Source organism: Ceratina calcarata, unplaced genomic scaffold (assembly GCF_001652005.2).
Source record: "Ceratina calcarata isolate Rehan_Ccalc_2016 unplaced genomic scaffold, ASM165200v1 scaffold180.2, whole genome shotgun sequence".
Taxonomy (NCBI): Eukaryota; Metazoa; Arthropoda; class Insecta; order Hymenoptera; family Apidae; genus Ceratina; species Ceratina calcarata.
The window spans coordinates 61,050-86,910 of NW_017139431.1; the positions used below are offsets into that span (position 1 = coordinate 61,050).

At 37.9% G+C, this 25,861-nt stretch overlaps 6 protein-coding genes across 11 annotated transcripts in view; 2 read left to right on the forward strand and 4 right to left on the reverse strand.

The window, feature by feature from the left end:
* Nucleotides 1–2,599, forward strand: part of Pex5 (peroxisomal biogenesis factor 5) — a 4,468-nt gene extending 1,869 nt beyond the window's left edge. For both annotated transcript variants that reach the window (XM_018037993.2, XM_026810981.1), the window contains 6 exons: nucleotides 736–1,036; nucleotides 1,122–1,662; nucleotides 1,750–1,918; nucleotides 1,997–2,154; nucleotides 2,223–2,387; nucleotides 2,467–2,599. In XM_018037993.2, the coding sequence (XP_017893482.1) occupies nucleotides 736–1,036; nucleotides 1,122–1,662; nucleotides 1,750–1,918; nucleotides 1,997–2,154; nucleotides 2,223–2,387; nucleotides 2,467–2,506 (1,374 nt within the window). In that variant the 3' untranslated portion in view covers nucleotides 2,507–2,599. The remainder of the gene's footprint in view (nucleotides 1–735; nucleotides 1,037–1,121; nucleotides 1,663–1,749; nucleotides 1,919–1,996; nucleotides 2,155–2,222; nucleotides 2,388–2,466) is intronic.
* Nucleotides 2,600–2,706: 107 nt separating this feature from the next.
* On the reverse strand, nucleotides 2,707–8,344 carry LOC108633046 (uncharacterized). Its single transcript, XM_018037992.2, has 3 exons — nucleotides 4,453–8,344; nucleotides 4,255–4,369; nucleotides 2,707–4,169 (listed from the first exon to the last, which is right to left on the reverse strand). Exons 1-3 carry the CDS (start codon nucleotides 7,675–7,677, stop codon nucleotides 3,988–3,990), a joined length of 3,522 nt encoding a protein of 1,173 aa, XP_017893481.1. The 5' UTR covers nucleotides 7,678–8,344; the 3' UTR covers nucleotides 2,707–3,987.
* Nucleotides 8,345–8,538: 194 nt separating this feature from the next.
* borr (borealin-related) lies at nucleotides 8,539–9,867 on the reverse strand. Of its 2 annotated transcripts, none has more exons than XM_018037894.2 (2): nucleotides 9,766–9,867; nucleotides 8,539–9,688 (listed from the first exon to the last, which is right to left on the reverse strand). In XM_018037894.2, the coding sequence occupies exon 2, from the start codon at nucleotides 9,638–9,640 to the stop codon at nucleotides 8,783–8,785; it is 858 nt and encodes a 285-aa protein (XP_017893383.1). In that variant the 5' UTR covers nucleotides 9,641–9,688; nucleotides 9,766–9,867; the 3' UTR covers nucleotides 8,539–8,782. The 2 variants fall into 2 exon arrangements, with proteins under 2 accessions (XP_017893383.1, XP_026666687.1); XM_026810886.1 differs by having other exon boundaries at nucleotides 8,539–9,685; nucleotides 9,766–9,816.
* Nucleotides 9,868–10,148: 281 nt separating this feature from the next.
* Nucleotides 10,149–11,083, forward strand: LOC108632986 (leucine-rich repeat-containing protein 51). 2 transcript variants are annotated; one of them, XM_018037885.2, is made up of 2 exons: nucleotides 10,149–10,459; nucleotides 10,581–11,083. In XM_018037885.2, the coding sequence occupies exons 1-2, from the start codon at nucleotides 10,339–10,341 to the stop codon at nucleotides 11,060–11,062; spliced, it is 603 nt and encodes a 200-aa protein (XP_017893374.1). In that variant the 5' UTR covers nucleotides 10,149–10,338; the 3' UTR covers nucleotides 11,063–11,083. The 2 variants fall into 2 exon arrangements, with proteins under 2 accessions (XP_017893374.1, XP_026666698.1); XM_026810897.1 differs by having other exon boundaries at nucleotides 10,537–10,671.
* Nucleotides 11,056–13,065, reverse strand: LOC108632985 (cyclin-L1). 2 transcript variants are annotated; one of them, XM_018037884.2, is made up of 5 exons: nucleotides 12,824–12,914; nucleotides 12,658–12,746; nucleotides 12,378–12,562; nucleotides 11,715–12,299; nucleotides 11,056–11,646 (listed from the first exon to the last, which is right to left on the reverse strand). In XM_018037884.2, the coding sequence occupies exons 3-5, from the start codon at nucleotides 12,554–12,556 to the stop codon at nucleotides 11,400–11,402; spliced, it is 1,011 nt and encodes a 336-aa protein (XP_017893373.1). In that variant the 5' UTR covers nucleotides 12,557–12,562; nucleotides 12,658–12,746; nucleotides 12,824–12,914; the 3' UTR covers nucleotides 11,056–11,399. The 2 variants fall into 2 exon arrangements, with proteins under 2 accessions (XP_017893373.1, XP_017893372.1); XM_018037883.2 differs by having other exon boundaries at nucleotides 12,658–13,065.
* Nucleotides 13,066–13,350: 285 nt separating this feature from the next.
* Nucleotides 13,351–25,516, reverse strand: LOC108633062 (polycomb group protein Psc-like). 2 transcript variants are annotated; one of them, XM_018038029.2, is made up of 7 exons: nucleotides 25,004–25,516; nucleotides 20,602–20,753; nucleotides 19,941–20,031; nucleotides 19,764–19,867; nucleotides 18,665–19,083; nucleotides 16,118–18,585; nucleotides 13,351–16,023 (listed from the first exon to the last, which is right to left on the reverse strand). In XM_018038029.2, the coding sequence occupies exons 2-7, from the start codon at nucleotides 20,714–20,716 to the stop codon at nucleotides 14,979–14,981; spliced, it is 4,242 nt and encodes a 1,413-aa protein (XP_017893518.1). In that variant the 5' UTR covers nucleotides 20,717–20,753; nucleotides 25,004–25,516; the 3' UTR covers nucleotides 13,351–14,978. The 2 variants fall into 2 exon arrangements, with proteins under 2 accessions (XP_017893518.1, XP_017893519.1); XM_018038030.2 differs by lacking the exon at nucleotides 25,004–25,516 and adding an exon at nucleotides 24,309–24,684.
* Nucleotides 25,517–25,861: the final 345 nt, after the last annotated feature.

Sequence of the window (25,861 nt, forward strand, 5' to 3'; positions counted from 1 at the left end):
ATATATAGGAAATGCACTTGTGTACAGTCGTTACTAGGTATGGCGCTACTCGTTACAAGGAAGGTGTGCATCGAAGCTTCAGACTGGATTTAGATAGTTCAGCAACCGTGCTTCTCTGGGATTTGACGTTCATTAGCCAACGTCACATAAAAAATGTTTTTATAATATGCATCGTGTCCTTACGTTAACTTGTTCATTCATTTGCTATGATAATTTTGCGTACCCTACCACTGTACAGCAAAAATTATTCGATGCAAGTTATCGATATTGTTCGATGGCTGGGAAATGAGCAATCTTAAACAGTAAGCTCGGTACAAAGCACGTTTAACATCAACAGTACCACGGGGGTATTTAATTACATTACACATAAAGAGGTTCGTGAACTTTATACCTTTAACAATATTCATACGTTTCAACGATCGGTTTTTTTTGTCTCATACAGGCAATGATATCGCTGTATTTCAACATTGTATAAGCTAATTTTTACATAAATATTTTATACCATTTATATTTTAACTCAGCATTTATTTCGTTCAATAAGTGAAATTAAATTTTTCTTGTTNTATATGTTCTCTAATATAGGAACATCACACTGATGATATTTGGGTTCCTGAACTGGAACAAAATGCAAATGTAACAGATCTAAAACTGGAAAACCAAGAACATGAACTGGGTTTAGACCCGAAATGGGCTGAGGATTATATGGAACATAGTATAGACGTTATGGAAAGTAACATGAATATGGAACATTCGAAAAAAGAAATAGAGAATAAAGATAATCCTAATTTTGAATATTCAAAATTTATGAAATTTATGAAACAAGAGGGAGATACTCCTATAGAAGATCACCAACAATCACTGCCAGAATCACCTACTACAAGCAAAGATTGGACAGAGGAATATGAAACAGATGCTCAGAAGTCTGGAGACAACACTTCTACTGAAAATGAAATAACAAATAAGGCACAAGAAGAATTGGCAGTTGCTGGTAGTTGGATAGATGAATTTGCAAAAGAAGTTTCTTCTTTAGAGGAAGGTTGGACGATATTTTGAATCTATGTTTATCTTCAGACTTGTATAGGATAATTCTTCAGATTTGTATAGGATAATTCTTATTTTAGTGTTAACAGATAATAGTGAACCTTCAATGGTGAAACTTCAAAATGCATGGGAAAAGATCTCTGACGACTTAAAATCTAAGCATCCATGGCTTACAGAGTATGATACATTTTATGATCCATTTAAAGAATATGAATTTCAAGAAGATAATCCAATGAAAGATTTGCCTGATGCACTAGAAGAGGGTAAGAGAAGACTGGAAGCTGGAGATTTACCAAGTGCTATATTGTGCTTTGAAGCAGCAGTGCAGCAAAATGAAAATAATCCAGAGGCTTGGCTACTTCTTGGTAAAACTCAAGCTGAGAATGAACAAGATCCATTAGCTATTACTGCTTTAAAACGTTGTCTAAATTTGGATCCCGCCAATGGTACTGCTCTCATGGCACTTGCAGTCTCATATTCAAATGAATCTTATCAAAACCAAGCATGCATAACTCTTAAAGAATGGATATTAAAAAATGAAAAATACAAGCATCTTTCAGTACAAAATAATGACGGTCTCGAGCAAATTGCAAAGTCCGATGTATCATCTATTCTATTTGAGTAAGTACTTTCTAGTAAAGTAGTAAAGTAATAACTTTAGTGAATTTCTTAATAAGCATTAACTAATATTCTATTTACTTCTTGTAGTGACATGCACAAGGAAGTAAAAGATCTTTACATACAAGCTGCACGAATGAATCCATTAAATGAAATAGATCCAGATGTGCAATGCGGATTAGGAGTACTTTTCACTTTAACTATGGAATACGATAAAGCCAGCGATTGTTTTCAGGCAGCGCTACAAGTGCGCCCAAATGTATGTATGAATTACATTATTTTCATTGCAAATAGACAGTTATCAGTGCATAATTTAAAAATATATTGCTTTTGAAAGGATTCCAGATTATGGAATAGATTAGGAGCAACTTTAGCCAATGGTCAGAAACCGGAAGAATCTATAAACGCGTACCATCATGCCTTAAAATTATCTCCTGGATTTATCAGAGCTCGATATAATCTCGGAATCTCCTGCATTAATCTTGGTGCATATAAGTAAGTAAAATAATTTTGTCACAAACTGTGCACAATTTTATCGTCAAAATTACTCATCTCATTTATAGAGAAGCGGGTGAACACCTTGTAATAGCCTTAAATCAACAAGCTGCTGGTCGCGGGATACATGGTGAAAGTTCACCAAAAGCGATGTCGAATTCCATTTGGTCGACGTTGAGACTCGTAATTTCGTTATTGCACAAATACAACTTAAATGAAGCTATAGAAAACAGGTACGATAATTTGACAAATATCTTCAATGTACACTATTTATATAAAATCTTGCTATATATGTGACATTTATCATTTCAGAGATCTAACAAGGTTGAATAAGGAGTTTGAGATTGTATAAAAACCTGTAAACTTATTGAACACGTTTGTTAAAAAGTATGAACTCCTTTTAACTTAGTATTTAAGATATCGTAAAATAAAATGGTTAAAAATATTTTTCGTAGTTGGAAAATGTACATATAAAAAAAATCTAAAAAAAATATTGCAACCATATTATTGTTTACTACAAGGGAGGTTGTGTTAAAAATCTTAAATGTCGAATCATGATATTTTATATTTTTACTACTCTGTTAAATGTCTTTTATAGGTATACTGCTTCCCATTGTTTTATCATATATAAAGGGATTATAGATATCTATATTACAAAATTGTTAGACATTTAATAAAAATGAATTAGCGTAGATGATGATAAAATAATTTTGTTCTTTCTTTTCTGTCTAACTAAACGAATAGTACCATAAAGATCGATTATTATAAAATAAAGAAGCATTCTGATATGATTTCCAGATATATTATTTCTATCATAATTTATAAATATCATAGATCACCTCTAACATAATTATATTAGATTTATAACAAAGAAAAATTAGTCCTAAAGGCACATCAAAGTTACACTTTTTGTAACATTTAGAAAGTGATGAAAATACTACATTATAGGGTCAACGAATATAATAAAAAGTAACTATCTTAGCAATATTTAATTCTGTAAACACGTGCCATCCCGTCCTTAGCCATTGAAATATAAACAATTTTCAACAAATTCTTCATAGAAATATTTAAATAGCAGTCAAAAATACGTGATTACTACAGAATTCCATAGCTCTGTGTACAAAGCAATTTATTGTATTAAATATATATATAGCACTGTAAATTGTTAATATCTATTCGCTCGGTTTCTGTATAAACATTTATCAATTATAATTTAACTATTCCACTAGCTAAGGAAAGGACAGGATATGTTTAGACACAATATATCTATATAGAACATTTCAACGATTAATAATAGGTGAATTAATTTTATCTATAGTATTTGTCTTCAGTTTTTGACATTTTGCTAATATAGCTATGTCCATAAACAAATGTTGTGCGTGGCTAAGATTGTAACGAAATTCGAATGCTTTAATTAATTGGATAAAAATAAATAGTGCACTTTCTAAAACAACGTATAAATATGACCAGACATCGAAGATATATTTTAGACTGTGCATTTGATAAAAATTCGATTGTTACGTTGAATAAGAATAAATAGCCATAAAAGTGAAAAAAGCTTTTCGATATGTGATAAAAAATAGAGAAATATTAATTATTTGAAAAGTCAATTGATTCGAAGTGGAAAATCGTCACTCACAAAAGTTATATCACATATGGAGAATTATTGTTCTCAAGAAATTCAGTTAAGTACTATAACATTGCAATTCTATTTTTGCTATATAACATGCAACGTAACATTTTGTTGCACGTTCTGTTTTAATACTAAATCAGATTGGACCTATACTATCGTCAAACGACGCGACGATGAAATTGATCAGTTGAGACTATCGCTCACAACTTTAGAGTTGACAGAAGTTGTTGTCCCGTTTCCATTATCAAAGATTTCACGTGTTCCGCGTGCATAATTTGATTACACATCTCGCTGCATTTTTGAAATGCTGTTACGTCGTCTTTCGGAAGAACACGGTGCAGGCTTTTCAGAGATAACGTGTGCGGTAGGTAATTTAAAATTGCTAGAACGATAAACAGTAAGCTATACTTAATATAATCTGTAAATTAACTTGTTTTTTTCATGAATAAATATCGAGACTAATTTACCTTTCATAATTTGCGTATACAAACAATGCAAGTCTTGCCGAGCGACCGATGCAGAAATTTTGTCTTGCGTCAACTCGATCAAATACTTCCATTCAGAATCCTTAGTGTACATGTCCTGAAATTATTAATACATTCAAATTTTATTTTAGAAGATAATTTGATGTGCCATGGAAATAACGAACTGAAAAAAGAATGTACCTTCGCATAATGCACAACAGCTTGTGGACAGTCTGCCATTAAAAGTGCTGTCGCTTCTTCTGTATTTTGAGCGCACAGTGTTTTTAAGGACAAGCTACCATCAATTTCTTGCGTGTCAAGAAACTGCCTGACTTCGTACAAGCATTCATTTGGTATAAAATCACACGACAATACAGACTGTAATTTAAACAATTCCGTTGATACAGTTTTCTCAGAGTCAGTCTTATCGATCTCGGCTAGATCTTTCAAATCGCACATGTTTAAAACTTTTTGATAATCTTTCGCATACGGCGGCATCCCGTTTAGATAATTAGGTCTAAACTTGGCGAATATGAAGTTGTCGTAATTCCCTTGTATGTTCTCTTTATTCTCTACTTTGTACACTTTCGTTTGACTTAATTTGCCTAGGTACGACCGTACTAGTAACTTAAATGCTTCGACCAAAGCAAAATCTGATCGTATTTGATTTTTATTTATAACTGTTGAATCTATAATCAGCTTTGTACTAAAGTAATTATGAAGATATCTTTCGAGGAAAACTTGTAATGTCATTGCTGCATTGTGACCGTCCCTTCCTACTCTTGATGGTAAATATTCTAAGAACACTTGTATAATTTGATGAAGGGATAGAAGTTCGTCGTCTTCAATGATCTGTATTAGAATTTCAGCGAAAGTTGAATTCTTTTGACGCATTAACGTCCCGGCGAAATCGGAGAACGTTGGTATCATCGGACTTCTCTTCTTCATAGCCGTCATATCGAACAGTAGATCGTAGTGTTCTAAAACTACCCTTTTGACGCATAAACTCGAAACTGGCTCAAGTATCTTTTCTGCCTGTTCTTGTTTTTCAGCTTGTATGTATAAGAGCGCTAATGCTAATTTTACTAATTCGTCCGTTTCGTATAAGAGTAAAAGGTGTATCAATTTTTCTGTGGTATACTCTCGCAATACAGGACTACTGAAAATCAATTTCAATAGATCTAATTTCTTCAATTTACATATAATATCTATAATATTGAACCCTTGGAACAATGCATCAGCGTCTGGACCACTTTTCATCGTTAAGAGTATATCAGTTAAAAATGTGACTAGACCAGGTGCGTCTTGACTTGATTTTCTGGATAACACTTCCGAAGGTTTCAATCCCGACATTTTATAGTAGGGTATACAAAAGTCCCAATCAGATTCATACTCGGAACGAATGTAATAATCGCCAAGCAGTGCACACGATTGATTATACAAATTCTTCAGTTTCAATTCATTTTTATTTGTGGTATCATCGAATTCGTTGATGTCTGAGCTATTGTATGCGGCATCTTTGGCTAAGCGTATCAAAGCGTGAGCCTCTCCCAATAAGTGTCGATAGGTGCTCGGACTAGACGATTTGTGACTCCTTGCCGCGTTCAAGATATCATAATACAAGTTTTCCAATTTAGGAAAAATTAAAGAATACAACGTCCAAGAGTTTTCAGCTTTGGCCAATAGGACTAGATAACTTTTACTATGCAATAGTTGTTGTATACCCAGAAATGGACGTAGTCCGATAAGACACACAGGCTCAGAAACGCTGGGACACCTAATTCTTAAATTACTTATATCGTTTGAACTTTTCGCTACGTGATGAGACAAACGTAACGTATAAGACTCTAGACCAGCTTCTGTCAATGCGTGCAAGATAGTATGTTCCAGTGCTACGTGATTAACAGGCGCAGTAAATGGATACGTAGTTAAACAGGTCGCGTCTGTAGGATTGGAACTAGCAGCAGAAAAGTGGTAAAGATATCCTTCTTGCAATGTACATAGGAAGCAACTTACGCCTTGCAAATATGTATATTTGTCTGATCTGAGCATTGATTTCTTTAAGCAAGTTGTATTGCACTCTTTTCTCATATATAATGGCTTTAATAAAGAACAACTGAACAGCTCTGAGCTTCTATCGAGTTTAGCATTGTTATTAGTTGCCATTATTTTAAGAGACAATAAAGTCTTTATTGTATAATTCTCCGACCACCCTACGTCAGGTGAGTTCGTCTTAATCACGATCTTTATGTCTGATGGATTTAATATGAACGGGCTTAAAGTATGTCCAGGTCCTGCTCTTTCCAAACTTATAGATGGCAAATTAATAGTCAAGGGTTGTGAACTCCCGTCAACTATCTCTTGATCAATTAATCTTTGTAATTCATCTTTCTCATTGTACATCAAATGATCTAAATTTATAACAGCCTCATTGTTATTAGATCTGATTTTTCTAAATTCTCCAGTCTCCAGTTTGCTCCATACACTTGTTTTAGAATTCCTATGTTTTCTGTTTTTCAATTTCGCGTTCGTTCCACTCGGATCATTGTTTTCTGGTACAATAAGGTGAAGATCTTGATTGGAACTTTTACGCTTTGAATTTATCCCTTGGAACAATATGTTGTCGTCTTGATTAATTGTACTATTTTCCACGAGAGAAGAATCAGTGGATATCGAGGTTTTATCAATAGATGAAGAGTTTGTAGAAGTTAAAGAACTTAGTTGATCAATGTCTTCATACATTGAATTAGTTAGTCGGAAAATTGACAAATTCGTCTTGTCCATAACTGATATGAAATCTTCAACGATTTCTATGTGAGTAGGAGAAAATGAAAATCCTAATGACCAAGGTCTTGCTTCAAAATCTATAAATTTCATCTTCGATACTTGTTGAGTTTCAATTTTGAATTCATGGAGGATAGCACTGTTTCCAGAGACGACCAGAAGATTGCCAGTACTTTGACAACAAGCAATCTGTGTGGGTTGTACATTTAATGGTAGTTCAATCATCTCCAAGCTATTTAGTGGTCGATTTAAGCTTGGGGTGACACGTCCTGCTATTCTAGCACGCATTGGTTGACTTTGATCCTTTACCATACTCCAGTTAACGTAGATTCTAACAAAATTATTAATTCCTTTTCCTGCGTGGTTGTTACTACTTGCTTCTCTAGACAATTTTGATTCTATTGTTACTACATAATCTCCTTTGGCACAGTGCAGCATTTGATTTATCATATCTACTGTTGGGAAAACAGTATGCAGCTTAATATCAGACAACGTCAATTCCCACACTTCAACACAATGTGTTGAAAGTGCCAAGAGGAGCATTTCATGGCCAGTTGCATGTGCTATGCAGCTTGCAGTCGGCTCCTCGATTTGAGTAATGTTTTGTCCCAAAAAATTATGTACTGTGATTACACGTACCATGTTGATTTGTATATTAAGAGAGCACCTTATGCAAACATTTCCATATTATGTTTAAGAGGAAATTATGTTTACTAAAAGTAGTCTATCAATTAAGTGTTATTCCAGTTTGATGTACAACTTGTCCTTCTCCATATATAGCGTAATTAAATAATGTTTAGAAGCGCATATTTTTATAAAATTCGTTGAAGGTTACCTTACATTTTATATAATATATAACTAATATACCAGTTGCTTGCGAGATAGTAAGAAAGAGCGAGACATTCGTTGTTTTTTCGGAACTTTTCAACGATAGCGAGATTACAGGATCAGGCGTAAATCCTTCAAATTCTCATTTTCCATTTGTTTAAATTCCCAGATATTTATTTTACGCCGCCCAGAAATCCGTGTTAACGAACTCAATGACGCGTGCTTTGATATCCTTAAATCACTTTTCTAGACATTTAACACTTATATCATACGATAAATAATACCGAAAACGGTAAGTTACAATCAATGCGAGGAAACCACGTTAGTTCATGTTCAGTACGAGAAGACACTGCGATATTTTATACATTATTTTATACAATCTAAAAACACTACGAGTATCACAAGGTAGAATAATGCATATACAAGCAGTCCCTTCGTTTGACAGGTCTAGTATGCGCATGCACATGCACACGTACAGTAGACCTCAAAAATTTTTTAGGATATAACTTCACGTTCTTCGCAATTATACATGCATTAGTAACTCATTGGAATAATACAAAAATAATAAAATAAAGTGTGTATTACATGTAATACATTTTATAATTTTGGAAAATTGAATGTATGTATTCAATTACAGTTCAAATAGTTTTTATAACTTTTATTATATCATACACTCTTATTATAACTCTTAAGGATATTGTAGAAACCTAATTATATTATTAAGTGGTTTCTATAAAAATTATACACAAATCGCTATTATATTGACCTTAATGATATTGTACAAAAATATTATCTTAGCGTTTTATGACATTTCATAAGATTTGTTATATATGATAACTAATAAGGAATCATTCATTCACACAGAACAGTCCAATTTTAAATACATCCTATGAAATTTATCCTAACATTATCCTCTTAATTATTTCGATGAGATAACTTTGTTAATGTGATCTTTTAAGGTCTCTAATTGCCTCATGGTTTCTGGATCTAATGTAGGGATGTTTGACATACGTAGACCATCATTAGGTAACAAAGAAATAACATTTCCATTACGCAGAGGTACATTAACATTGGCAGTATGTTCTTCAACAATAGCAGAAACTAATAAGGGGCTGCCTTGCATACTGAGTACCATTTCTCCTTGTCTGGGTCTCCTTAATACATTTAAAGGTGTATTAGGTTTTATTTTTGGAGTTACGACACTAAACTCATACCCTCCAGGTTTTGAAGCAGCTGGAGTTTTAAATTTCTTGAATTCTTCATTATCTTCCTTCTTTGCTGTCTTCTTTACAGTACTTTGGTTAGCATCAATGAACTTTAGTTTGCTGTTTCTTGAGCTACTTCGTGTTGTTCTAGCAGTGGTGTTCCTTTTGACATTCCTGGCCCTGGACAGACATGTTGTCGGAACTTCCTCAGTCATGTATCCATCGTCTGTTGTACTTGTAATCCTCTTACTAGTCTTCTTTTGTTTCACAGTTTTTGATACTGATGTCATCATATCATTTTCAATGGATGATGAAACTTCATTATAATTCTCCTTTTCATTCTCAATCTTTTTGCCGAGTATTTCACCAAGAGTCATCTGCAGTACCTCGCTTGGAAGTCCAGCTAAAATACCATCAATAAAAGTTTCAAGACTTCTTATCGCCATTCGTCCATCTCCTTCCATTTTTAAAATTCGTAAATGTGCTTTCCGCTCAAAATCTCTGATTAATAAATCACTTTCTTCTGTAAATTGGTCCACCTTCGGTTTCCGAGCATGTTTCGTTCGCGGCATTTTTAATGGAATCGAATTGAGGAATTCAGCCAAGTTGATTTTTGCCTACTGTACGTCACGGTTTCTTTATAAGTTAGTCCTTATGGTTAGTTATATCAGAATTACAAATTCTTTGCTGTACTCACATTAAAATATTTTTCTTTCCGTTTACAGCCGTTAACAGTTTACATATTTCAATTTTAATACCAATGATTACAAAAGATACTGAGAGTCGGCTGTGGAAACGTATCTACACTCTAACGATGTTCGCGAGAACTACGCTGATCGTTCAGAAAAACATCCAAATCAATCTAGTCAATCACATTAAATTACAAAAAATATACGCGGCGAATTTTTTAAATTATGTATTAGTCAATTCAGAGAACTACTGTACTTTTAATGTAATCAAATCTATTCTAAAAGTTTTATAATGCAATAAATAATTTTAATTCTTACTGTTTTTTATCTTAAGATGTATACGGAATGAATATGAATATATATAATACTAATTCTTGTGTACATAGGATAAGTGACTGTCTATATTACTCGGAAAAATTCGGCGAAGAGCAGTGATAAACGAAAATTTTAATAATATTAATACTGAGAATTGAGAAATAATTTTAAGTGCATATTTTTTCATATGCATTCCTAATGTCAATATTGGAGTAATATCTCCAACACTCGCTTGGCGGATATTTATTGTTCATCATTACATTAAAATGGATAACACTATTCCGTACGACAATAAAACATTTTCTGATTATAGACGTTCCGAACGCCAAGAAATGTTGATAGCTGCCCCGTTGGATTTATCATTTAAAAAAGCAAGTACAATGTCTGGTACGTTACTGAGTATGAAAAATTATACGCAAAAATTTACGTTTTTCATCTTATTGGAATTATTCCGTGTTCTTTAGAACGAAAAGAAATGTTGATAAAAATGTTCTTTTTATTACAAGAGAATTAGCAGCTAAACGTCCACAATCAGTGCGAACGGGTAAAATTCCGTTGCGAACACCTGCAGATCGTTTTGTAACGTGTTCCTTATGGTTAAGCAATAATTCATTGTCTTCGTTGGATGGATTTGAAAACCTCGTGCGACAAGTTCTAGACGAACCGTTCCATCTTAGCTGGCTTGATATCTCTTTTAACGAACTAGCAACAATCGGAGACGACATAACTAAATTCCCGAATTTAAAGATATGTTATTTGCACGGAAACAATATTACGGACATAAACGATGTTGTGAAACTGAAAAAATTGCAAAATCTTAAATCTTTAACACTACACGGAAACCCTATCGGCCATCTTCCATTTTATAGAGGATATGTTGTTCATATCCTGCCGCAATTAACATCGCTAGACTTTTCAGCAGTGTTATCTACTGAAAGAAAGAAAGCAGCACCTGCTGGGTTTTACAAAAAAGTACAAGACGCTACATGAATACAAAATTTTATTTTCCAAGTTTTGTATTAAATACACGCCCCCTTTAAGTATCGTTATTCGTAATATTTATGTCCAAGTACCCATTCCCTGAGGTACTTGAGCTTATTTCGCCGAAGAGCTAATTTGTTTAAATCTACAGTTGCGATTTTTAATTTAATTCAATACATGTGTCCTACAGCAGAAATTAATTGTTCTATAATTGTACGTTAATTAACAGAGATAAAAAAGGCCTCATATTATATTCCAAATTCAATTGGATTGGATTGTTCCTGATGTGATCGCAGCATCTTTTTTCAATCGAACATACGCAATTATTCTTTGTACATTGAACGATTCAGTGTCGCCTATGTTTACTGCGATGTTTACTAGATTTTTCTACATCTCTATCTCTGGATCGGCTGCGCGACCTATAACGGCTGCGCGATGATTTGTGACTGCCGGAGCGCCTTCGTTGCGTCTTTTTCGGTTTTCGCGAACGTCCATGGCTATGACTGCGGGATCTGCTTCTACTATGTTTCTTTCTCTTGGAATGCTTTGTTCCTTCACCTCTAGATGGTGAAGTACTTGGTGATTTCGAACGCCTAAACAGAAATTAAGATTAAATATGAATTTGAAATAGTTCCATTTTCTCAAGTTCAATGTATAATACCTAGGCGATTTTGTCCTTTCGGGTGCTGCATGAGTTCCGCTACGACTAATGAATCCACCCCAGGCATTATGATGTTTTGGCAGTGGTGGGCTCGGTGTATGACTGTCCACATCTCCACTTCTTGCTTTGGTTCTCGCTTCCTCGTATTGTCGCCGAAGCTCTTCCACGCGTTTTTCCAACTGTTCTGGTTTAACGCGTGATCGAAAATAGAGTCGTAATATACGACGGCAAACATCTCTAATTGAAGATTCGGTAACTTTAAAGAGGGAAAACCAAGCTGGAGAAGTAGGTAGAGGTAATTGTAGTTGTCTCGCTCCCAAATACACACATGCACAAGCAACAGTCTCTGGTTGATGTCTTAAGAACACATCAGACCTCAGAGAATCGTTCATATAATTCCAACACAGTTGCATCAAAGCATGATTCTTTTCATATCCCAATACTTGCAAGTACATGACTATAATTTTATGTGGATGTTTAACGTGAACACAGAAACCTAATTCTTTCAAAACTCTCCTCTCACATTTAATTACTTGATTTTTTAGAGCTACGTAATTTTGATCAAGTATTACTGGCTGTATTGGCCTGAAACAATATTATTAGTTATTATTTGCATATACATGTAATTTAATAACTATATTGAAAATGGAAAGTAATACTTACTTTTGGCTAGAAACTTGTTTTATATGATTAAATACATTAATAACATCTCTGATACGCCTGGGTGCTTCTTCAATTTTACTTGCCAGACAGATACAACCCATCGCAGTCGTTTCCATATTATGTCTAACTAAGGACTTACTATAATAAAATCGTTGAAATATTACTTGTCCTGTGGCCATTGCAACCTATTGAAACAAAGTAATACAAAGAACAATTATATACTTATAGGTTATATAGGTTGTAAGATTTGCAGATAGTTACATCGAAAAATATCACGAACCTGTGGTAATTTTAGTAAAATGCCAGCTGTCTGTATTAGTTCACATCCTAATATCCTCAAGTCTGTTTCAGTTTCTGCATCTAGCCCATCTAAATAGGACGGCGTCGAGTTAAGCTTTTCATCGGGTAGAAGACAATTTTGTAGTGTTAGCACAATTTTTCCGTACGGCTTTGTATTTCCTGTAGTTGTATTTTTCGCCGGAATCGTAGAATTTTCCTTCGTATTGCTCATTTTAACGCGCACCGCATAAATATAACAGAAAACCTTACACGCTTAAACTAACATTACAGAATAGGTTAATCAACCATTCATTTTGTTGAAAACCATAACCACGATGTATATAACCTTAAAGTTACGTGTTTATCTAAGGAGGTAACATCGTTGTCATTGTTGACGACGTTTACTGGTTGACGCAGTGTTGACACATCGTGGGACTTTTGGGGCGTGCACTAGCATTTTCTCTCTGGCACTAGTAGGCTAGTAACAGAGCCAGTTCAGGCTTGTGTTAGTTTTCCCTAGAGGGACAAAATTCAAAACGAGTAATAACTGTACGTTTTATTTTTTCGATCCTCGATCTGGCATCGATACTGCTAGATTTAAACATAATTTCGTTCTTCAATGTAATACGTAACATTTTCGTTAATTGTTCGATTTTTAACGCAGGTTAGAAGGAAAAGAAAGAAATACGGTGGATGTCTTGTTTCAGTATATAATGATATATTCTTTTGTCGTTACATGTTAGCTTCTTTGTCCTCATCATTTAAAAATCAACATTCATACACTCACGTTGAAAAATTCCGACGATGTTAGAACCAGAGGAATTTACAATTGAAATTGATAAATTTCGAACTTACAAAGTAATAGGATTTTGTGCACATGTTGAAAGAACGACATATTTAACGCAAATATAAATATATACAGATCAAGAGATATACTATAATACAGTCGCATAACGTAACAATTATTATACAACGTATACATAGTAGTAACTAATAGTGAAACGTAACATAAAGTAAATGAAAGACTAACAATAATAGCGTACGTGTCATTCATACAAATGCAATTATGTAATTAGTTTTATTCCTTATGGTTTTTTCCTATTTATTTTCGGTCCCTGTCTTTCTTATTACGTACAATCGCGAGTAGGAAAGTAGATCGGTTAATTAGTTTTCGTTGTGCCGAACCAGTTCCTACATTCGCATACTCGTTGAAGGAATTCAAGTAATTGAAAATTAAATCATGGTAACAGTTCTTAATACAGTGCGAGGTATTTCGATGAATGTTTCTGCTTTCATTGTGAGGACCGAAGGTAGGAACAATCTCGTTACAAATGAAATTATCATATGAATCAGATATCAGTTTTATAAAAAACCTTGTCCATTGTTTATTGGGCATCGTACGTACGGTACCGACGTATTAAAGTTAACCAGAAAAAAATTTGATTTTTACGTACGGAAATTCAAAAATACATTGAACATACGTTACTGTATATAAACGTATTTAAGCCAAGATTTTTATATTATCATAGGAAGAGATTCATAAAAAAGAATAAGTGATTAATTAAAGCTCCGTTAACAACGAGCATTCTAGTCATTTCTTCCAGTATTTTCCATAATAAAATATTATTTAATGAAATGTAAATGGTCATTTTTTATACGATCTGGCATTAACTAAGTTATATGTATGATATGAAAGGTTCAATGGAAAAGTGACACAAGTAAATTTCTGTATTCGAGAAATATAGACAAAATTAAAGTTTCCAATAGAAATCTGTACAGTTTGAAAATATAGTATTGTATACTTTATTACACACGATCATTAAAAAATATTTGTATAATATTCACTTTAGACAAATGTGAATTTGCGTATGTACATACATTTTTATGTACACTTACATCATTTTTCCATCGAATCTCTCGTATACATTTGTATGTATGAGCTTAATTACCCAATTTCTAAAATGTGTTACTGTTTTTATGAATCGTCTGCGTATTATTTTATCACTGAGCAATACGACAGGCATACGCATGTTGAAAACTCATAGATAAAACTTCTTGAAGTTGTTTTCTTTAAAAATTTGAAAAAATAAAGTTCCAGCGTTGTGCTGTATTTTTCCCTGTATCGTGCGACGTGTGTACGCCGCGTCTCTATACTATGGTCTTAAAGCATTTTAAATATGTCTGTACGTAGAAATCGGTACACGTATATCCACATTGAAAAGACATTCAACAGCATACATTGGTATCTGGCAGTGATTTAGTTTTATCTTTCATTCAATAATGAAGTCTTTCATTCGTCGTTAGAGATGTAAGTTCACTTCATTATGACGACTCGGCAACGTCGGTACGAGATTTAGACGAAGCTTCGTTATTTAAACTAGGCGCGTCCTTTCGCGCGATCTGACTTTCGACCTTCTCCGATCCCACGTTTTCCACTTTATTTTCCGACTTAATCGATTCATTCAAACTTTTTAAAAAGTTCCCGAGATGTTCCGCAGCTATTGGATTATTTGCCCACTCGTCTGAAGGAAACGCAGCTAGCAATCTCTTTTGAAACATTTCAGAGGTCAACTGTTTCGCATCCGTTTGTTTCGAGCACACTTTTTTGTCATTATCGATGGTCGAATCTTCAGTGACATTGTTATCCATTTTCGTCGAATGCTCCGATAATTTCGATGGGTCTGATGCCTGTGAAGAAGAAGCTAGTTCTTGTTCCACAGTAGTGCATTCCTTGCCGGAACGATTTTCAATCATTACTGAACTAGAGTCTGGACTAGCAGGTGATTTACTACTAGATACCTCGACACTTGCATTACTAGGTTTCCTTAGGCTTGATGCTGCTAAATCATTATTGATTCCGTTCGAGCTTCTGTTTGCGGTATCATCGCGATTTTTAGTCGCTTCATTAGTCGTACTTGTGCTAGTATCGCCAGGAGGCGGCGATGGAGAAGCCGTAGACGATACTCTCGGACTAGCTGCTTCGCGATGAGGCGTCTGTCGTGACAAATTGTCCGGTTCTTTTTTACAATCATTGTTAGTTTCCAAATTAGAATCGCGAGGTACTTCAGTAGACGGCTTATTATTCTCGTTGTTTGCGTTGCCGTTATTGGTTACACTTCGCGGGGAACATCGGTTGTTAGATTCCGTGACCGGGGAATACTTCGTCTGGACGGACAATTGTTGACTTGATTTCACAGGGTCTATAGGTTCACTCGAGGGCTCTGTTCCTTGAGGTAGCCTCAGTCTTGTATCGATTTGAAGCCGTTGGACGTTCGGCGCTTGTTGACTAAGGGCGAAAAGACTCTGTAGGCTTGGAAAAACAGAGGATAGATTTGGAAGATTGCTTGGCTTGCTGTTGGGCAAAGGACTGAAAATATGAAACAAAAGTAATTATTTGTTACTTATAAATACAATTTGACTCATTATCTCCATTAAACCGAAAAAATTGGCGGATGACTTACCCGATCAAAAATCCACTATGGGCGTAGACTGGTGTTCTCGGTGATGGAATCGCACATTCTGGTATCCGGGCTGGAGTGTTACAACCCGGTGCTACTTGATAAAATCTTTGACCGTCGAGCCTAGTCACAAGCTGTGTTTTTATATTATTCGATATTTCTGTGGGCGCCGGTTTTATTTTGGGGCTCATAGAGCCTACCGGCTGTGGTATTCTTAGTGGATGCATATCCATTTTCTTTCCTCCACTGAGATCCAGAATATCTCTCGAATCCTGATCCCTTTTCCGTTTGCCAGGAGATGTATGATATTGCTGGTTCACCTCACGTTCCTGTTGCGTTGTAATTTGTTTCGGTTTAGGTGGCCCGGGCATTTTTATTTGTCCTGCTTTTAACGCTTTCAAAACTCGCGGATCCACGGATCTGTCGTTAAGAGTAATACTAGGATTCACTTTTCCCAACGTGCTTTTTCGACCATCTTTGGAACCGTTTGGTTCGGGGAATAAGCTATTGCTACTAGGAGACCTTGCAGCTGTCAGAGTTATACTGAGACTTGCGGGTATGTTTAATCCGCAACCGTCTAATATGTTTCTTGTGTCGTTCGATAGTGCTGGACTTGAAGAAGAGGACTTGGAATTCGGTGTCGTGGGTATACGACTAGGGCCAGCTTCACCGATGACATTCGTACTTCTTCTCACTGTGACTTGATCTGTTGTCATTTTTCTCGATGATTTCGCGTTTTCCTGCACAATAGGAGGCGCAGATGCAGCAGGTTGCTTCTTTACGGTTTGTGTCGGAATCTGATGCTGTTTTTTCCTTTTGACATCAAAAAGCGGTACTCCTGGAGGACATTTCCTTTTTACCGCTCCTGCAGGAACCACAGTTAGATCGTTAAATTGAAACACAGTCGTCGAACTATTACTGTTTGCAATGATGTTCATAGCTTCGTTGGTGTTCTTCGAATAATTGAGTGTGCAGGTATCAACATCATTGTACTGTTTATTTACATTCACTCGCGCATTTCCAATTGCACTTACTGTTGTAAGTCGGTTACTTGTATTCGTATTTACACTGATATTCCCGCCATTATTCTTATTCTTAGCATTTCCTACGTTACTCCTAGTTTCTGTTGTCACATTGTCCTCTTTCTTTGACATAATATTCATCCTGCTCTGAACGCTACTCGATACGTTACTAACACTCCTCTCGTTTGACCTGGAGGAAGACTTTAATGCTATTTCTGATATTGACTCCCTGGCCGTTAACTGAAAACCCTGAAGGAATTGCTTCTTCTCTTGTTCTCCCAGTTTCTTCTGTATACTCTTCAACGCGTTACCAGTCGTAGTTTTCTCGGGAGTCATTCTTTCCACGAACGTTACTCTTCTTCGCTGTTTCTCCTGTCTTTCGATTTGTTTCTCCTGTTTCTCGACTGGTTGTTTCTCCCGTTTCTCGACTAGTGGTTTCTCCCGTTTCTCGACTTGTTGTTTCTCCTGTTTCTCGACTAGTGGTTTCTCCCGTTTCTCGACTTGTTGTTTCTCCTGTTTCTCGGTTTGATGTTTTTCTTTTTTCTCGACTTGTTGTTTCTCTTGTTTCCCGGCTTGTTGTTTCTCGTGTTTCTCGAATTGTAGTCTCTCCTGTTTCTCGACTTGTTGTCTCTCATGTTTCTCGACTTGTTGCCTCGCCTGTTTCTCGAGTTGTTGTCTCTCCTTTTCTCTTTGAAATTGCTGAAGCATTAATGCACTAGTGGCAATATCTTCGTCCATATGGCTGGAACGCAATAAAACATCGCTGATAACTGTCGGCTTATTGGGACACGTATTGTTCGGCGAGCACTGCTTCAATGTAATCTTTACTCCGTTCGAGTTCTGTCCACTGCCTATACTCACGACACTGAATTCCGGGTTCGAAGATTTCGTTTCGGTACTCACAGCGGTCTCTTCCTTAGTGTTACACTTATACGGTGGGCTTTTGAGAACTTCGTATCTTCCTTCCGAATTCTTCAGTATCTTAATAGGCGTCTTACTTTGTTTGTTTTCGGCATTTGAAATCGGCGTCGGCGAAGCAACTGTACTCGTCACTGACACTGTTGATGTGCTATTCGTCGGTGCTGTCGAAACTGTAACCGTCGTTGTCGATGGCGACAATACTGCGCCATCCGATGGCTGTCCCTCCTTAGGATTCATCTCTGTGCTCTTGTTCGTGGATACTTGATTGCTTGATAATCGCGATTTCTCACTAACTACTTCACTATTCTGATTGTCCAACGCGGATTTTTCATTGGCATTGTTTATACGTTTCACTTCAGGTCTCGGTTGCGTGTCGTTTTCGGCATCCTCAGAATGAGCGCTGTCCTGTGTAATAACCACATCAACGGGAGGTAAACTGGCACCCAAACCTGGCGTGGAAGGTCTATCGTATGGGGGTGCCTCTAATTCCTCGTACGCAATTCGGTAGAAGAACCGCATAGGTGCGTTCTGAAACACGCAGTTTTCAAACATTAAATCTGGTGTTTTAGTATAAAAGATAGTAACTGACCGATAAATAATGGCGTACCCTTTTCCACGCGTAGATGTAAGCAACATCCATGAGGGTCCAATTTTCTGGAAGCGGAGCGCGCCGTCGATGACAAATCTCTATGGTGTATCTAGTCATGTCGACGCTGTACTTCAAAGCTAAAAATTTCTTCAGATGCGCGATTGTCACCAACGCCGGGCACTGAAGGTATCGTCTATTAGTCCTTATATGTTCGCTGTGATTGTTACTGCTGTTGCTACTATTACTGTTGGTATTGTTGCTTCCGTTTTGGTTATTAGATGTATTCGAATTGTTGGTATCATCGTTAGGGCCAACCGCCACCATGGGATCTAACCCAGGTGGCAAATACTCTAAGCTTAAGCTAACTGCATCTTCCGGGGCGAAGATTAATCTCCCACTGACGTCCTCTCCACGTTGCTCCGGAGTCGCCAAATCCGCTAAATAGAAAATTAAGGTATCATAAAAATATTAGCATCGCCGTCGCGGTTTCGCTTACGATAAGGATGTGTACTGAATGTGTTACTGAATAATCTCTATACAGAGTATTCGGTAACTGGTGATATAAACGAAAAGGGGGTGATTCTACATGAAAAAGTAAGTCGAATGTAAGAGTTTACGTTTGAGGAATCACAAGCTACGTCTTAAAATCAAACATTATTAAGAAATTTAACGAAGTCACAAAAGTAACGATGTGTCTTCATCAGAAGTCGACTAAAAAATGCCTTACTCTCGCAGCCCTTTGTCCTCATCGAGTCAGCGTCTTGATCCATCATCTTACTATCTTACCTTCACCGCTAAACACTATCAGAGACATGATCAAGTGCACGCGTACCCGGCGAAAATTCAGAGTCGATGTCCTCGAAAAACAAAGCCTCGCATTAAAAAATTTTATTCTATATTTTCGACTTATTTTTTCATATAAAATCATCCTCTTTTTCGCTTGTACCAGTTACCGAACACCCAGTATATAAATTACATTGGCAATAATGTCTTCCGGTGCAAAGATTATCAGGCTACCAGCGGAATTCACTCTGATTTCAATTGAAAGTCCTTTTATATTTGTCGATATAGAAGAAAACGTAGTAAAAACATGCAATCGAATCACGAATTCACTTACCATGTTCCGGATGTTTTTTATAAAACTCCCTTCTTCTTCGCATTTCCTTATGATACAGTCCTGGGACTAATTTGTAGACGATGTCTTGCAACGCTTTATCGGCTCTGTAAATAAAAAACAATCATTACGATCAATCCGATGCGTTTTGAATTTAAATCGATCCGGATTGAAACGTACTTGATGTTCGGCTTCGCTTTATTGAGATCGTGCTTGCACGAAGGACAATGAGCTTTCGCGTTGAGATGCTTTAGAATACAGGTTCTACAAACTGCAAAATCAGAAAAGACGACTGTATCATTATCCGTTTGGATACTCAGATTCGATTCACTTTAGAGATGTTTGAGCCTCCGCAAAACATCGATTCTTTTAGAGAAACGATGTAAATAAATAAGTAGATAAATTAGTTCGTTTTTTTCTTTGAAGTTGGATATATGGGCATATTATTGAAGGACATTGTGTTCAAGAAAACAAAAATTTTTTGTCATTCATTTCAAACATCACGTATCACTTACTTGCCATTCGTTAAGTGGTAAAGAATTTAAGAATAATAATTGATACACATGTTCCGGTGTTAACCTATTTCTGTGATCATTTGAAATATTTCCAGCTTTAGAGAATACCCGTTCGGAAAGTACAGATGTTGCCACAATTGGCAAGTATTTTTCTTTCTGCTCTAGCTTCAAGTTAGTGTCGTACTTTCATAATTCCCCAGACGGCAAAAAATCGACTGATCAAGGAATCGTGTTTGGAAAAAATAGGATACCAAAGAATCGATTCAAAAGATTGACTTTTTAAACAATCGAAACGGAATCGAATATCTCTAATTCACTTTACTTACACGAATGCAAACACTCGAGAACAGTCGTTGCATCTATAAGGTAACCCCTGCATAACGGACAAATGAGATAGGAGTTCACATCGCGAAGGTAGGTCCTCTTCCCCACTCCGGACATTTTTCTAAGTACACCACCGAACTGCTCGCGATGGTGTCTGTAACGAGAACAACAGGATTACATATAGTATCTCCGTCAAGCAGCGGCTACGTGGAAAACTCGGTCCTAGCATCCAACAAAAATTCCGGTCGTTAGTGTTGCTCGAAGCGGATGTAGGCTTCGCACAAAATCGCTATCGGCATCTACTTAAGGTAAAATTGCACACGGTTCCACGGATCGAGGGTAAAACATAGTCAGTCAAAGGTCGACGGCTACGTTTTCCGTTCAACCGAAATATATCTATTAATTTACCTCCGATACGAGTCCGCTATTTTCACCCTTCTGGCAGAAGGAGATTACATGAAGTAAAATCGGGTTAGATATGTAAGTTAATAGTGCATATACATATTTCCTAGATTACTCTCAGATTCAGAATTCAAGCTTAAATCGACGTTGCTTTTCTAATCAGTGTATCTTATGCACGACCGCCGAAATATAATACAGAGATTACAGGCAGTGATTCATGCAAATGATCAAACGTATAAGCAAAATATATAGAACGACATTTATCTTCCATTTATAATGAACTTTTTTTACTCTATAACATTTTCAATGAACTGTTAAATCCTGTTAGATTGATATGATATCATAAGTGACAGCATCAGGGTATGTAATTGTAGATTGATTTCGAGTATTAACTTCAATTGTGTGATTCGTTGCCACTCAGCGAGTACCAATGCTCGACATCTTATCGTGCGCTGTGGAAGAAAAAAGCTGCCCAATCCGTGCATAACGATAAGAAAGATACGCGACAACACAGTATAGAATTCGCAAGTTTCGCAGATAGATAAATCGCACGACATAGGCAACGGCTAGGCCTGTGTCACCGATGTTTAGCCCACTTTCCCGAAGGTTTCTCAGGTAGCTCGAATTCCGTTGTCTCGCTCTCGGTCCCCCTCCATCGGGTTCTAACCATCCGTATATATACGGTACGCGTTTTATCTTCGCTCTCTCCCTGCCCGAAAATGTCCTTTCTGTTTTTCCACATGCCCGATGCTACGAAACCGGCAAACGGCAACAGCCCTCGCTACGCGAAACGAAAACGCGTGAGCACCCGTCGAATACCTGCTCGTATTGATCGAATATCGCGGTATTTCGCAGAGACCCGGGGACACGATAAGTCTGGCTTCAACGATATCGTTATCGTTGCCAGCAAATTAACTATGCTCATTATACGAATCCTAAAACATCTTGGTTGAGCCACGAGCGCGATTACTTATACTTGCGTACGTTACTATTAAACGATGCGTAGTTAAAGTATAAACGAAGGAGTGTCGGATGAATTACGTTTAATTCCTAATGTCACTCATCATTCTGCATACCGACGGATCTATGGTACGTGCGTGACGTGGACCTACATGAAAAAAGGAAGGATGCCCTCCCTCGAATTCTTGGATCTATTACGCGATTTCTACGGCCTAATCTTAAGTACAATTCTGAGAAGCCCGTATGGACATTTCGTGATTTTTCATACGCCTCGTTTCCTTACGAGACTTTTCTACGACTATTCTTTAAGCGCAGCGTTCCGCACGCAGAGGGACGGGCCTAAGTAGAAGTCTATTCATAATGTATCGATCTCCAAAACCAGAGTGTTGATTTTTCGGGATTTGGGCGATGCCTGTTTATCGAGGGTAACACTTTTCTCTGAGAATAAGTGGAATAGTTCTGTTGAAAATTAATCGAATGAATTAGAAATCAATTTAAGAGTCATCGTTAGGTATACACCGCGCGTTCTACGATGTCTACTACTTCGTCTATTTATATCGTGTTGCTCGGTAAGAAGCGAAATTCTCGAATGGACGTCGTGAGTGACGATAGTAAGAGAGTCGATCCGAATTGACTATGAACCTTCCGTGGTACAAACTTCTTCAGAGATACACGTATATACTTTCCAACTTAGGATTTTGTTGTTTGATTCTAAAGATGATATACATCTATTTGTCACTGCGATTACAAAGAATTATCGTGCAGTATTGTGGAAGTAGAGAGCATGGTGGAAGGTTCATGAACGTAGAAAACAGAAAAGCACAAGATATTTGGTCTCTGAGATAAGGGCTAGCAACTTTGTTTATACATATGGAGAGGGAGCAAAGGGGCCGAATGCGAGGACCAGGGCGCAACAAGGCATCCGGAGAAAGTGCGCAGAGTAAAAGAGACCCAGGCTCGTTGTACAATTATTAAAGAATACATAATTATCCGTAAAGAATTGTTTTAGTCTTTACAATTTGAAAAAGTTTCTCTACTTCCGTTTTGTATACAAAAGAAGGTATTTCCAGTGCATTAAACCTTCCGCACTGTCCTTCCCTCGTTACCTTTACGACACGTGTTTTGCCGTTTCGCTCGTTGACAAGACGCGCTGGATGGGGCAGAATGGGCCACATACCTCGTTAAGAGATCATTCTTCCAACGGAACAAGCACGAACGTGCCTTCGTTCCGGATCTCTAATTTTCTTTCGCAAAACTTTAGCCGTCTTATCGCGCACTATGCGAGTTACAGATTAGACCCCCAGCTGCTCCCCGTTCCCTCCACCGTCCCGTGCGATCGTACCCTGAGAAAGGAGAGTAGGGAGACATGACGACCCTATCGTACGAAAGACCACCGTTCGGAACAACTCGGTGGTCGTTCACAGAAATCGCCAAAGACGTTCTTAATCGGACGGCGAATCCTACAACTGTTATTCAGGAAAAAAGTATCATTTCCAGACTTTTCCATCTTCCGAGGTTCGCAATTTGTTCGTCCGCCCATTCGTAAAATTTGTTCGCACCCGCGTCTAAATTGAAAGCGATTGGGTAATCGCATTCTTTTCGATCGATTCGCCATCTGTCAGCATACCGTTCAGGATCGTCACGTGTCGATGCATGATGCTTTTAATACTTAGCACTGCGAATCGATAGATCAAGGTTCGGAAAATCGTGTTTACCATTTTTATCGCGTTAAGAAGTTTTTACGCCAATCACGCAATAATCGAAATTATGAACGATTCTGATAAAAGTTAGCGTAGTTTTAAAAATATTGGATCCGTACGAACCTAAATAGGACACGAGGGTTAATCGTGTTTTTCAATTCCTAAAAATAGTTTAACAGCTAAACGAATTGTGACTCGATTCTCCACAGGGAGAGTTTCTCATCACTTCGAGAAACATTATAGTGATCTTTGTAGTAATCATTCTAAACCTCCATTTCGTAAACAATAACAATCACTCGATTGATATAAATCTGAATTTCAAGCTGTCAATTAACCAATTGACAATTTGTGACGAAAGGTTTTCAAACTAATTTCATTGATTTCATCTATTGATCGATCAATTTTATCGAATGACGAATGTTCTGCTTATTGTTTCATTCTGTACATACGTACGCGTCTATCTGACATTTCACGGGGTTTTGGTCGTCGCGACGACCAGCTGATCAATCGATGGGAACGCATTTTCTCGTGTGTCGTAGACAACGTAGAAAGGCGCGTGCGGTAGTAGCGAAGAGAACGAGCGTATCGTGACGAAAGCGGCGCAACGAGTTTTTTCAGTGGAGAGGAGCTTTCCGGTGTGCCGTTACCTTTGATTTCGGACAGTAGCCAGCTGGCGCTCGCGGTCGGAAAAAGCCGGGAAACTCGGCGGAGCCGGCCGACAGGTCTGTTGGAGAGAATCGGCGGTGTTTCCCGTGCTTCGGTCGATGTTTATTCGATCGTCGTGTCGTGAACGAGCATACCGAGCAATTTCGTCGAGAACGAAAGAGGAGGCAACGCGAATATGAGAAAACGCATAAATACACGAGTACGCGTAGGCAGAGCGAGGTGGAGCATGCGGGTTCAAGCGAGAGGGAATCGAAGAAGCAAGAATATAGGATGCGGGAGAGGGGTAAACGAGTAATAACGAGAGAAAAAGGGAGAGACGGAGGAAGTTAGAGCGAAATGGAACAAGAGAAGGGAGGGAGAAAAAGATGGAGGAAACCGCCCTCTCCGTTCCTCTCGCTCCATCACATTTCTCTCTCTCCCTCGGTCTCTCTCCCTCCCTGTTTCTCCCTGTTGTTTCTCAGCATTCAACCGGCGAGTAGGTCTATGTGCGAACACAAGCGTATTCGTTGGAAAGCGGTATATCGGCTGATAGAGTGTGTGCGTGCTCCTGCTCGTACTTACGTGCGAGCATGCGAGCCGTTCTGTTCGTGCGACTGTACGCACACGCACACGAGAGGATCGGAGTAGCTAAACGTCTCTATGGTAGTAGAACATACTATACTTGTCTTGTACGTACACAAAGCGGAGCCGTGTCGTCCGTGTTTGAACGAGACTTTTGCAGGGGGAACTTGTGCGAGCCAGTGTTCCGGTACAAACTTTCCACTGTCTTTTTTACAAATCCGTGTGATGGGCTGCTGTTCAGGCGACAGAGACGTCTCGTGTCCCACGTATACGCGATTTCGCGATGTACGACCAGCTTCCCTGGCATTCGACTTAACCACCGCCAGAAGAGCGGGATTTACTTTCACCTTGCACTCGCAGACCGACAATGCGCCAGCTATCGAAACTGCGTTACGACGATCCGGATTGACTCGCGGAATAAAAACAAGACGAGAATAAATCCGACGAGAACTCTCGCGACAACAATAGCGCACGGATAGTATAACCAAGAACACGATGAGTCCGTACGAAGGCGCCGCGGAATACGTCGCGGAAGTTTCTGGTACTAAACCGAGGAAATGGGCGACATCGAGGACGAACGTGCACGCAGACGAGACACCAGAACTGCACGGCGACTCACGCCAAACTAAACTGAAAACCCGGAGTGGGATATGCCCTTTCCCCTCTTTCCCCACCCTTCGGGGGGGGATACCTGCGTCCCTTCGCCGCGCGTCCCCTTTTACCGCTCCACGTTTCTCCCCTCCACGCTCCCTCTCGCCTGTCCTCCAGGCTTTACACGCTCCTCGCTACGCCTGCCGTTTCGTTTTATGCACTCTCTTCTCCCCCTTTTCCGTTTACCCGTCGTCTCTCTTTGTCTCGCTCCCTGAACGTGAACTCTTTCCTGCCCCTTCGAGCATCGTGTCTCTGCTCGGTTGTTCGCCTGACTAGCTCACCTAGCCTGCCTGGCCTCCGCCGGAGAACTCGATTTTGCTCG

Coding starts and splice junctions, on each gene's coding strand:
- LOC108632986 (XM_018037885.2), top strand. CDS start 10,339: ATGGATAACACTATTCCGTACGACAATAAAACATTTTCTGATTATAGA. Junction 10,460..10,580: donor AAAAGCAAGTACAATGTCTG/GTACGTTACTGA, acceptor TTATTACAAGAG/AATTAGCAGCTAAACGTCCA.
- LOC108632985 (XM_018037883.2), bottom strand. CDS start 12,888: ATGAGCAATACGAAGGAAAATTCTACGATTCCGGCGAAAAATACAACT. Junction 12,563..12,657: donor TTTTACTAAAATTACCACAG/GTTCGTGATATT, acceptor TTGTTTCAATAG/GTTGCAATGGCCACAGGACA. Junction 12,300..12,377: donor AAACAAGTTTCTAGCCAAAA/GTAAGTATTACT, acceptor ATATTGTTTCAG/GCCAATACAGCCAGTAATAC.
- borr (XM_018037894.2), bottom strand. CDS start 9,640: ATGCCGCGAACGAAACATGCTCGGAAACCGAAGGTGGACCAATTTACA.
- LOC108633046 (XM_018037992.2), bottom strand. CDS start 7,677: ATGGTACGTGTAATCACAGTACATAATTTTTTGGGACAAAACATTACT. Junction 4,370..4,452: donor CTGTTGTGCATTATGCGAAG/GTACATTCTTTT, acceptor TAATAATTTCAG/GACATGTACACTAAGGATTC. Junction 4,170..4,254: donor GTATACGCAAATTATGAAAG/GTAAATTAGTCT, acceptor TTATCGTTCTAG/CAATTTTAAATTACCTACCG.
- LOC108633062 (XM_018038029.2), bottom strand. CDS start 20,716: ATGTCCGGAGTGGGGAAGAGGACCTACCTTCGCGATGTGAACTCCTAT. Junction 20,032..20,601: donor TCTCGAGTGTTTGCATTCGT/GTAAGTAAAGTG, acceptor CTGATTTTGCAG/TTTGTAGAACCTGTATTCTA. Junction 19,084..19,763: donor TAAAAAACATCCGGAACATG/GTAAGTGAATTC, acceptor TTTTCTATTTAG/CGGATTTGGCGACTCCGGAG.